Source organism: Mustela erminea, chromosome 9 (assembly GCF_009829155.1).
Source record: "Mustela erminea isolate mMusErm1 chromosome 9, mMusErm1.Pri, whole genome shotgun sequence".
Classification (NCBI taxonomy): Eukaryota; Metazoa; Chordata; class Mammalia; order Carnivora; family Mustelidae; genus Mustela; species Mustela erminea.
Window position 1 is genome coordinate 67,524,237 of NC_045622.1, and position 12,427 is coordinate 67,536,663.

The window sequence follows — 12,427 nt, forward strand, 5'->3', positions numbered from 1 at the left end:
CATTGAGGCAGTTAAGTTTCTAGAGGAAGATCACTCTCCTTGTCTCAAGAACTTGTCAGTGGGCTGTAAGTCATAGGGAAATTTGGTTTTTTTTCTTTTGTCTTTGTTCTGCGCCCCATGCTCTGGGTATTATTTGGCAATTTCATTTTTTCTTCAACTATCCTGCAGAGAAAATGTCTTCTTAAAGTTTTTGCACAAATCTCTTATAGAGATTTGAGAGTAGGTCCCAAGTTTTGTTACTCTTTTTGGTAAACATGATTTGCTAGTAGAGGTGCCAGATTTAGCAAATAAAAATACAGGCCACCCAGTTCCATTTGAATTTCAGGTAAACAGCATACGCTTTTTTAGTGCACCCATGTCCCATGCTGTCTTTGGGATACACATAATAAAAAAAGCTTGTTGGTTTATCTAAAAATCAAATGTCGCTGGGTGGCCGGAATTTTATCTGGTAACTCTACACCTGTTAACTGATCTGTTGCCATTCTACGTAAGGCTTTTCTTGCACAAAAACTCCAGACCAGGAGAAGGTCCTGTTTCTGATTGGGAAAGGGTTGGGTCTGGCTGGAGTTGGAACACCTGATAAATGTGATGTGTGCAGGGCTAGCTCAGCTGGGAGCCCGGGGCTCATTAATTGCCTCCATTGGCAAGGACTACCCTGGGCAGCAGCTGCTTTGTACTTGGGGTTTGAGACCTTGGCTCTTTCTTCCCAGCTACTGTGTGACGTCATCAGGGGCAGTTACCTGAAGTTGTGTGGGTGATATTAATTGAATTTTTTTTAAACGAATGCCGGAATTCTTAGGAATTTGCAATGCAAACAGCCAGCCTTTCAGGCAGTGCATATTGTAATTAAAGCAAGCTTTTAAGATTCTTTGAAGTACTAAATGTTTATGAAATTCAAATAGGGGTGTCAATCTGCACAATAAAGGGGCTCTTGGTGTTTTTTTTTTAAATCTTCTGTTTTGCAGATGTAAATATATGCCATAATTAGTGGAAAGTAACTTGAAGAACGAGGCTGAGTTTATTCCCATTATTCTTATTTAAAACAGCTGTGGCAGGAGCCCTCCAGCTGCTGTCCTGTTGTGCTGGGCAAGGGCACAATGGTCCGAAGTGAACGCATTCAAGGACTTGCTTCCTCACTCTCCCCCAGTGCAGGTTGCCTTGTTGAGTTGTCCCATGGTCATCCCAGCGAAACCCCTCACCCCAGTCGTCTGATGCCAGGGGGGCTGGCTTCAGGTGTCTGGGCCAGAGGGGCAGATGCATGCAAATGAGTATGGGCCGGAAGGTTTGGAACAGCCAGAGTCCTTCAGCCCCCCACCCCCACCCCCAAGCGCTGCCTCCCGGGCTACGTCTGCCCGCCGTCTTATTGCCCAGGGCTGAGCGATTGTCCTTTGGCGCCTGCGGGAGCAGCTGCAGGCCCACGTGGTGCCCTGCCTGGCCGAGCCTAGCCATGTGGCAGGCCTGGACGGCCGCCCACAACAGGGCCCGGCTCCCAGTGCCGCCTGCCAAGGAGCCAGATGCTGCCATTGGAAAAAATTGCTTCACAATTTGAAATCTTGGTCCTTTGATCATAGCTCAGAGAGGATGAAGAGGAGAGGTTCAAAGTGGTGGTTTGAAAATGCCAGCGTCTCCTTGCATCCATCAGTGCCTATTAGACTGTCTTTTGTCAGGGACCGTCCTCTTGATGTTTTCATTTCTGCAACCAAGCCATTCCCACCCAGCTCCTCCAAGCCCTCAGGGCGGAGGGAGGCCTGCGTGGGAAGGGAGTGTCCAGCTGCCTCCTCCTTCCCCGACTCGGTGCCCCTGCCCGCCTTCTCCTCTCCTTGTGGGGTTATCTGCTGACTCTCCAGGCCAGCAGGCTTTCTCCCTCTGAAGCCTGTGGCAGAGTGCCTGTCAACAGCCCAGCACTGCTTCGGCGTGAGCCGTGCACTTGGGTTCTTGGCTTGGCAGCTGGAGCGCTCCCGGCGGGGTCCTTCAGCCTCCTGGAGCCTCGTTTCCAGAGCTCTGGGCCTCTGCAGGAACGACCCCCCAGCCCAGTCCTCCCCTCTGAGGACTCTGCATCCTGCTTAACAGGGCTCGGCCTCATTTTGCCTCACCCATGAAATGGGAAGGATCATTTCTTTGAAGTCTACTGCTTCTTTATTTCAAATTCCAGAAACACAAAATTAAGCAGTGGAACAGACACAGGAATAAATGGGCTAATGGAATGAGAGGTAATAGAGGAAAAACGGATCCAGAGTCTTTCCTGGTGACTTACATGTTTTCGCTGCATTTAATGAGTGTGAGACAAGGAAGATCGAGGGAAAGTTTCGGGAAGAACTGATGTTTCTTTTTCTCGTTGTTGTTCTTGGTTCTTCACTGTCTGATGCAGTTCTCTTTCTCTGCCTGGCACTGGGACCGCTTCTACTTTGACCTTGTATTGCTTTCCAGGACTTGCCCACAAGTAGACCCTGAAGCCTTTAATTGATTCAACACACATGTATTAACGATTGCCTTTTTTTAATTTCCAGAAAGAATTCTGTAACCTCTCTAATCATCTCTTTGTGGGAAAGATGGTAATTTTTGCTTGTTTGAGCAGTTATACACAAAACTTAAGACTGATCATCATAAACTCACAGGTCAGGAAAAGTGCTGATTTTGTTCTTTGGAATAAGCCGTCGTTGTAGCTGTTTGCACACCTTGATCCTTGTGGACTGAGGCTCAGATGGGCTCTGCGGACACTGTTTTTGTTGATTATGAACCACCAATCTTATGGGGTCACACCTCTGTCCATGTGACTCGGGGCTTTGTTCGTATCCTGGGGTGCGTTTTAAATCACCCTGTTACTAGGAGCAGCCGTCAGCCTTGTTCCCGGCTAGCACTGTGTCTCCTGTGTGTGATCTCTCCCTATCATCCTGGTGGCTTCTTGAAACAGGTCTCTTCTGTGCATAAAGAGAAAGGGAGATTCTAGGAACTCACTTCTGTCCGTGTGGTCGGTCAGAGGACTGGGAGACAGTAAGGACAGATGAGAAGTCAGAATATACAAATACCTGGCCTAGCCAGAAGGGAGGTCTGAAATCAGGATGGGGTATAATCAAGAGAAATGTAGAACTTGAATCCGGGGAAGCGGATAGGGCCTGAAGAACCTTGTTGGTGGGAAAGGGAAGAGGACAGGTAAGAGTAAGGGGGAAATGAATGAAAATTGCGAATTGTCCGACAGAGGTATACTGGGGTCTGTGTGATTCCAGAAGGCAGAGCTCTAAGTGCAAATTACAAGGGAAGCCAGTTGCAACTTATGGGGTGTGGCAGCAGAGTCCCAACCATGACCTTGGCCACCAGATCTCTGACTATGTCACATTGCATAAGGGGCCCAGGAGAGAAGACAATGGACAGCCAGAGAAGGACCCAGCCTTGTTACAGGCTTCGAAAATGGGGGAAGGGGCCCATAGAGAAGGAATGTGCGTGACCTCCAGACCCCCCCACCCCACCAAGCTTCCAGGGAGTCTCACAGCACTCCCAGGACCCTGACCTCAACCTGGGCAGACCAGTGTCAAAGCCTCTCCCGCACCAGATGTAAGATCATCAGTTTGTGTTATTTTTAAGCCACTTAATTTGTGGTCCTTCATTAAAGCAGCCAATAGAAAACTAATACGACAGGAGAAGGAGCTTAACAAGTCTGCCCGGCACATAGTGGTTTCTTAAAGTCGTGGTTTTCCTGTATCTAAAGATACTTAGCCCGAAGGCAGCACAAGTCAGGATGCTGTAGAAAGGATTCCTGCATCTGGTAGTAGGTAGTAGAACGAGCTGGCTTCTAAACCCAGTCCGTATATAGGGTATTTGTTCTAAGGCAGAATGGGCCAAGACTCCTCGGAGGGGCCTGTTTGGACTCCCCATCCCCAGCCGTGTGTGTGTGTGTGTGTGTGTGTGTGTTTAACACTTCAGATCCTGGCCCATTACCATTTTAGGCTGTCTGGTCCCCAAAGGAAAGGATAGGATACGGTTTGAATTTGGGATTTGTTGGGAAGATAAGTTTGCTGGGTTTTGCTGTCTCTTGGATTTTTATATTAATTTGCTTTTAGAAACTAGCCTGTGGTCAGATAAAAGCTGATGAGGAAGAAATAGTTTGTATCTCTGATACCAGTGCATTCCTTCTTACTGTCTTGCCTTCAGAACTGTACGAAATGGGTTTCTCCTGAGTTTTCAGTGGGGGGAAATGAGTCCAGAGTGGGGGTAATGAACTCGGCGCAAACCTCAGGCTCATCCCAGAGTCTGCCTCCTTTGTCGTTGAGTCAGCGTTGGCAGTTCTTCCTTTCATATTACCTTGGCTCCATGGGAGCTCCGAGAATGCATTTCTTTCTGGGATGATGGTAACATCCTCAGCTGACAGATGATTATCTTTCCCATCAATACCTCCTCCTAGTAAATTCCCGGAGAACAGCGGTGATACGGTTGGATGGCTACATGATTTTTTTCCCCTGTTCAAGAGTAATTGCTGAGCAGTTGTAGTCGCAAATTGGTTATTTACTGTCCGTTGAGAAGCCTTTTAAAAAACGAACCTGTTAAATTTATACTAATAATTAAAGTTTCTCAACTGTTAAGAAAAGTAAGATAATGCAAAAACTATCTGTTCGTCTTATCAAAATGGGAGCTAAAATGTTCATGGTCTTCATGAGCCAGCCGTTCCACTCCGGGGAATACCCAGCAGAAATGCATACACATGTTTATCAGAAGTCAACGCAAGGATGTACGGAGTGGCACTCTTTTGCGGGGGGGGGGGGGGGTGTCAAAGGAAGGGGGGAAATCGGAAGCAACCTCCGCCCCCAGCGTGGAGCCTAATACAGGGCTTGATCTCACGACCTTGAGATCATAACCTGAGCCAAAACCAAGAGTCAGACGGTCACCCGACTGAGCCACCCAGGAGCCCCTACAGAGTAGCATTCTTCACAATCGGTCTGATTTGGATACATCACTAGTGCCCATCAGTAGTAGAATGCGTAGATCCTGGTATTTTTCAGTCAGTGGAACACTCTTCTGTAACAAGGGTGAACGACCTACTCACAGCAGCGTAGGCGAATCTTCACGCTGCAACGCTGAGCATGTGAAGCCAAAGACGAAGGAGTCCGTACTCCGTGATTCCATTGATTTTACATTCAAAACACTGGAGAACTAACGTACAGTGTTTAGCCTCGGGATCACCCCAGGGAGGTATGCGGGTGACCAAACCGGGAGAGAGCCTAGGTGGGAGGGCTTCTGTTCTGTTTCGTCTTCTGGGCGCTGTTACATGGGTGTGTTCACTTTATGGATATTAATTGAATTGCAGACTTGTGGGCTGTGCATTTCTCTGAATGCATGTCATTTAATTTAACATAAAAGAAAATTAACTTCTATAACTTCAGAACTCATCATTTGTTGCACTAATTTCTGAGCAGGTGCTCGTAATGTGTATATTTTAATTGCTTCTTTTTTTTTAAGATTTATTTATTTATTTGACAGAGATCACAAGTAGGCAGGGGGAGCGGGGGAAGCAGCCTCCCTGCTGAGCAGAGAGCCCGATGCGGGGCTTGATCCCAGGACCCTGAGACCATGACTTGAGCTGAAAGCAGAGGCTTTAATCCACTGAGCCACCCAGGCACCCCTCATCACTTCATTTTTGATACTTCCTGTCATTAAAACCACTGGTCATCCATTCCTATTTAAGACTAATGAAAATGATTTGGGGAATTCTAAGGGACAGTGGTGAACTGAAGGTAAGATAGTGGCGATGGTCTCCCCTGTGCAGGCAGTAAGGACGTCCATGGTTCTTAGAGAAGTTTAGATGGCAAAGCCATCTAAAAATCGTTCTCATTTTTATTATCACCATAGGCCCACAGTTCTAGACCATGCCATTGACAAAATCCGCCTGAAAAGAAAAGATCTTGTTGACCCGAGTCCTGAACAGTTGGTGAAGTTAACATTTTTATTTCATATATGGACATATATCTGCTTCAGATTAGGACACTTCCGTTCCTTAGCCACTATGTGTGTTACTCTTCAAGAACACACGTGGGCTTAGCTTTGGATCTGTTCCTGGAGTCCTGGGAGCCACAGCCCCTGAATTTCCTGCGGTTAAACAGTACGTGGGGGGATGTGCTGTGGTGGCCCGTCATTAGGAAGATGGGAAAACAGAGCTCAGGTTACTGCAGTTCTCTCCTGTTAATACTTTGGGAAATTTTGTGTTTAAAGTTCAAAACCATGAAATAGAGCGCTGGTTATTACTGCAGATAATTTTATCGAATAGAGAAAAGAGAATCTTAAAAATGAATCCGGTCTCATGGTGTCTACACACTGTGCCACTGCCATGGGACAGCTGCTTCGGCCGCGTCCCTGAGGCCTGGAAACCCAGAGGGGTGGGAGCGTGGAGGCTGGACATTTCCAGCAATTGCGCTAACATCACATTACGGCAAATGCCATTCCTAAACTTCATTCACGTTTTCCAGTTGTATAGAGGATTGGATGATTTTGTCCGTTTACTTCCATGCTTGGTTCAGATTTTAAGGGTCTGAGTTAGTTATCGTTGGTCATAACGCCCAAGTGAAGAAAGTAAAAAGTGGAGCATTTGAACAAAGGGTGGAAAATAAAGCACTGTGCCTAGGGACCTGAGGCCCTGTTCTGAAGAAACCTCCTTCCTGGTTCTATTACTGATGCAAGTGGGGCTGGGTTAGTTGAAAGAAATAACCTGTTCTGTGGCCTTCCCCGCTGACCCTCACCTCATGCTCCTTCCCGCCCCTCTCACACCAAAAACACCAGACGGCTTTTGACTGGTCACCAGGCTTGCAAAACAACTTGGTTGTGTCAAAAATAGTAAGTTAGGGACGCCTAGGTGGCTTACTTGGTTAAGCAACTGCCTTTGGCTCAGGTCATGATCCTGGGGTCTTGGGACTGAGTCCTGCATCAGGCTTCTTGCTGCCTCAGGCTTCTTGCTCGCCGGGGAGCCTGCTTCTCCCTCTGCCTGCCATTCCCCCACTTGTGTGTGTGCGTGCTCTCTCTGACAAATGAATGAATAAAAATCTTAAAAAAAAAAAAAAAATGAGAGGCACCTGGGTGGTTCAGTGGGTTAAGCCTCTGCCTTCTTCGCTTAGGTCATGATCTCAGGGTCCTGGGATCGAGCCCTCCATCGGGCTCTCTGCTCAGCAGGGAGCCTGCTTCTGCCTCTGTCTGCCTCTCTGCCTACTTAGGCTCTCTCGCTCTCTCTGTCAAATAAATAAATAAAATCTTAAAAATAAGTAAATAAAATTAAAAAAAATAAAAATAAATAGTGAGTTTGTTTAAATAGTCACTGTTTGTTTATGGCCTTCTAAAGCCCTTTCAATGCTGGCAACTTTTTAAGTTTGAAAGAAAGGGAAAGGAATTTCTAGTGTGTACCTTTCCTGCTGCACCTAAACTCACTATTGCATCCATGTTGAGAAGCACCGAAATGTTCATCAGTAGAGCATGTAGGAATTATTTGAGGGTGCATCTGTGTCATGGGAGGGTATGCAGCCACTAAAATGTGGGGCTGCCTACATTTTTAAATGGCTTTTCTTTTTAAAACTGATATTCCATATCAGTTCTGTATGAGTTCTAGGTTGTAGCTATATATATATATAGAGAGAGAGATTTATTTATATTTATATATTATATATTTTTTTAAAGATTTTATTTATTTATTTGACAGAGAGAGATCACAAGTAGATGGAGAGGCAGGTAGAGAGAGAGAGAGAGGGAAGCAGGCTCCCTGCTGAGCAGAGAGCCCGATGCAGGGCTCGATCTCAGGACACTGGGATCATGACCTGAGCCGAAGGCAGCGGCTTAACCCACTGAGCCACCCAGGCGCCCCTATTTATATATTATATTTTAAAGCAAGGTTTCAAAGAATGCTTTTTGTGCAAAAAAAAGAGGGGATCTGTTATGCTTATATGTATGAATGCTAACGAACTCCGAAAGGGCACTTGGGAAACAGTTAACACGGGTCACCAGTAGGGAGGTGAGCAAGTTTGGGAGTAGAAATAAAATGTACACTCTCTTTCCAATTTGCCTTTTTTTTTTTTTTTTTTTTTTTTTTTTTTTTTTTTTTGCTTACCACGTGTGTGCTCTTGGTTTTTTAAGAAAAAAAAAACAGAAACTTACTGGCACAAGCTATACCGGAATTATAAGAGCATAAATCTCACTACTGGAAAGTACCTGAGCTGTTTCTCAGAGCTATGTTGCCAGCTGGTGGTGGAAGGAAGCAGAAAAAAAGTGGTTCTTTTTTTTTTTTTAAAGATTTTATTTATTTATTTGGCAGACAGAGATCACAAGTAGGCAGAGAGGCAGGCAGAGAGAGGGAAGCAGGCTCCGTGCTGAGCAGAGAGCCCAATGTGGGGCTCGATCCCAGGACCCTGAGATCATGATCTGAGCCGAAGGCAGAGGTTTACTTAACCCACTGAGCCACCCAGGCACCCTCCGAACAGCGGTTCTTGAAAGCCCACTCTTTTTTTTTTTTAATAAGATTTATTTTTTAGAGAGGAGCTGAGGGTGGGGCAGAGCTCGGAGAGAGACAAGAGAGAGACTCTTAAGCAGACTCAGCGCTGAGCACGGAGCCTAACACAGGACTCAGTGCCATGACCCTGAGCTCACCAGCTGAGCTGAAACCAAGAGTCGGATGCTTAACTGACTCCGCCACCCGGGCGCCCATTGAAAGTCCACCCCCAGTACACGCCCAGTGGCGGCTGACCTGGAAAGTTGGGTGTGATGCCAGGTCAGAGCTCCTGGGCGCTGAGGACCCATGGTAACTTTCTTCCCTGGCGGCTGGAGCTCAGCAGACCCCAGGGAGCGCAGGTGCAGACCGCAGTCAGGCTCAGACTCACCACTGCTTGGTATTCTGCTCTTCACGGAGCTGACCTCAACCCCCTGAATGTGAGAAACATGTCCACCTGGGTATTTTTTATTTATTTAGAATTTGTTCTCCATATAATTCCCAAACGCAGAATGTCAGGGAGTGTTACTACCTTTACGGGCAATAGAAAAGTGGACAAGGACAAGTAAAAGCAGATCATAATCCAGTAAAAGGAGCCCTACACTGGTTGTTAGTAGCTATTAGAAATACCTTGGGATAGGTAATTACTGTAGTTGGGCACTGAATTTAGCTTTGAATTTCTTGGCATGAAGGGAATAAGGGGGAATATAAAGCCTATGGTTCTTTTTATTTGAAGCCAGAAAATAGCAAGTTTTGCCTCGGGAAAGGGACATTTTCTTGATACTCAATTCAAGAAGGAAATTCAGATGTAGACCCTTATTACAGATACATCTAGGATGACTCAGGCCTCCCTAGTGGCTAGTGCACGGCAAGGTTTTAAGATCAGCTGGTCGAATGTTCCAGACCAGCATGCGGTGGTTCCCCCATCCCTCTCCAGTCCCCATAGCCCTTGTCCAGACTGCACCGGCAACCTTCTGAACTGTCCCTTGCCTGTGCTTTCACTCTTTCAGAGTCGTCTCCATGCCATGCCCACGGTTCCTCTTGGGAACGCAGATCCAGCCATAACCTGTCACTGGGCCCCTCCTGTGCTCCTTGGTTTTAGGATCTAAGACCCAAACCCTCCTGCCACCCTCTCTCCCCTGCTCCCTCGATCCCAGCCTTTTCTTGGCCTGGTTTCTGGTTATGTGCCCTTTGTGCACACTCAGGGCACGTCTACCTGCCCCAGTTCTTCCTTTGAATCTGAGCTGCCTCATCTTTGGCAACTACCTGAACCCTGAGGTTGGTTTTCGTGGCCCTCTGTGCCTCTTTCAGGAGTGCTCATCCAAATGGTGATGTCTTCCCCACTCAATTGCAAGCCCTCAGCAGTAAGGACCGGCCCGGGTCTTGCTCAGTCTGACCCCTGGCCCCACACCAGTGCCTCGTGGGGAAGAGCAGGTCAGAAGATACTGGAGAGGAGGGAACCATCCATCAGTGGTCCGGCCACTGCTGTGGCCTCCCAGCCTCCCTCTGCAGTGGACACTACACCACATTGAGACGTCTGCCCCTGAAACACAGCTCCGATCACATCACCTCCTTGTGCCAGAACTTTCTAAGGGTCCCTACTTCCTGCAGCATGCAATCCACACCCCTTTTTCAGTCCTTCATAACTTGCAGCCCTGGCTGCATTTCCAAACTCACTTTTCCCAGTGGCCTTAGTCCTTGCAGAAGGAGGCACCCGAGGTCCCTTCTAGAAGCCCCCAGTGTCTCCTCAGCCCATCTCTGCACATCATAACCATCCCATAAGCGATAACCCTGGCTAAAAGTCATACCTTCCAGACTGTTTCTGTCTCTTACAGCTGTTTTATGTGCACAGCTCCTGTCTGTAGTTCTGTGTAGGGTCTAGCATGAACCTCACATAGTAGGTAATCATCAAATACCTTAAATGAGTGGGAAATAGTAATTATTTAGCATCTTTATAAACCAGTTTTTTTCTAGGAGCCATTTCCCTTCTGGATGCTGTAATTTGTAATAAAGTTTGTTTTCACATATATTAATAAGGGGCCAATCAGCTATAGATCTGTTCTTTTAAATATATCTACAGATTAGGGCGCCTGGGGGGCCCAGTCAGGTAAGCGTCCGACTCTTGATTTCGGCTCAAGTCATGATCTCAGGGTCCTGGGATTGAGCCCAGTGTCAGGCTCTGTGCTCATCTCAGAGTCTGCTTGAGATTCTCTCCCCCTCCCTCCACTCTTCTCCCCCACAAACAAAAGTATATCTGCAGATTAGTGACTATGAAGTCCATTCTGCACACATCTCAGAGGCCTCATGGATCTTTATAACAAGGGTACAGTACTAGTCTACACTGAACACAAGAAAGCAAACTGAAATAGATGTGTGTTGCTTGGCCTTTGTGCCAGGGCGACTGCTGGAGTTAGCAAGCTCTTCAAAAAGTGACCCAGCGGGCCATGGAACTTGTTTCTGGATGAGCGTCACCTCCCCGCCTCCTCGAGCCACACCGCCCTCCACTCAGCCCGAGCGGTCAGAGGTCTCCCAGCTTTCTGGTCCCCGGTCCTGCTTGTTGCCATGCCTCTGGCCGTGAGAGGATAACCCCCACCTCCGTTTCCTTCCCAACAGGCCGACCTAAACTGCAGTATTCAGGACGATGCCGGGGCTTTTTACGGTGTAACCAGTCAGTATGAGAGTTCTGAAAATATGACAGTCACCTGTTCCACCAAAGTGTGCTCCTTTGGGAAGCAAGTAGTAGAAAAAGTAGAGGTAAGTAGGCATCTGTCCAGCGGAATCTTCATTCAGGGGCCGACTGTTGCCTTCCTGTCAGCTTGACCTTGGGGCGGACAGTTTCACTTTCTCTGGCATCTGCTCCTCTCCCTTTCTCCCACCTCTTTCCCCTGTTACCTCTAAAAAGCCAGAACGCTCTGAAAGCACGTGGAAGAAGGCAGGGAAAGGAAGGTCCATGTCAGCCCCCCGGAACGCGGTTGCCCGCCTTGTGTGGCCAGCAGCACTCAGTCCCGCCCGAGGTGTCGTGGGGTGGGGGGGCAGGGGCAGACAGGCCCTGCCATCCGTCGGATGGTGTCCTTCCCACCCCCAGGTCCAAGGGCACTTGTAGGCGTTGTAGGTAACTACCGGGGTAGAATTCAGCTGTTCGGCCACCTGCCTTCTGTAATACTCAGACATCTCACATGGTGGTGGCGCTTTTGCCCTTTCTGCTCCTTTAATCCTTTTAAACAGATGACAGCACATCCTGGGGTCAAATCCCTGTTTATGGCTTTATATATTTCATGGCCTCCCTCCCTGTCAAAAAAGTATGTTCTTTTTACCAGGGCGGGTTGCTTTGTGTGACTGATGTCTTACAGTTGACATTCCACATAAAGTCGAATTTTTCAGTGTCTTCTGCCCGTCCTCTAGTCAGTCCATGTCACAGTGGTCCTGGAGCTCGCAGGTCCCAGAGCCTAGGCTGAGTGCGGCAGACTTCATGCCAGGGCATGGGAGAGAGCAGAGGCGATGAGCAGGAGAGCAAGAGCGAGCATGAGGGCTTTAAGACTTGGGCCGAACAGTGAGGACCTGGGATGTCGTGGCCCTTGTAGCTTCCTGAGCACAGACTGGGCTTCCCTAGAATGGTGTTGAGGGGGTGACAGTTAGCCAGAGAGGGTAGAAGAGAGTTGACTAGATGGTTGACGGGACCCGAGGCTTCCTGGGCTTCCACTGAAATGGGGGTAGGGGGAATCCAGTAAGATATTCTTAATAGAACTTAGAAACTCACTGGATATTAAAAATGCACAAGGAGGAAGAGTCAGAGGTCCCACATTTTGTGTTTGCAAGGACAGTGCTGCCACCAACAGAGATAAGAAAGGAGGGTGCTCAGGAGCACACGGTCGGGATGATTCCAAATGCAAGATGAGAATTTGGAAGACAGGTGAAGCTTGAGACTACTGATGGGAAATCCTGAGCATTCAGGATCGTTGAGACTTTGGAAATGGAGAA

The 12,427-nt window shown here is 47.8% G+C and overlaps 1 protein-coding gene across 11 annotated transcripts in view; it reads left to right on the top strand.

Moving 5' to 3' along the window:
• Positions 1–12,427, top strand: part of TEAD1 (TEA domain transcription factor 1) — a 261,388-nt gene that overhangs the window by 231,234 nt on the left and 17,727 nt on the right. For all 11 annotated transcript variants that reach the window (XM_032358729.1, XM_032358733.1, XM_032358737.1 and 8 more), the window contains one exon: positions 11,063–11,203. In XM_032358729.1, the coding sequence (XP_032214620.1) occupies positions 11,063–11,203 (141 nt within the window). The remainder of the gene's footprint in view (positions 1–11,062; positions 11,204–12,427) is intronic.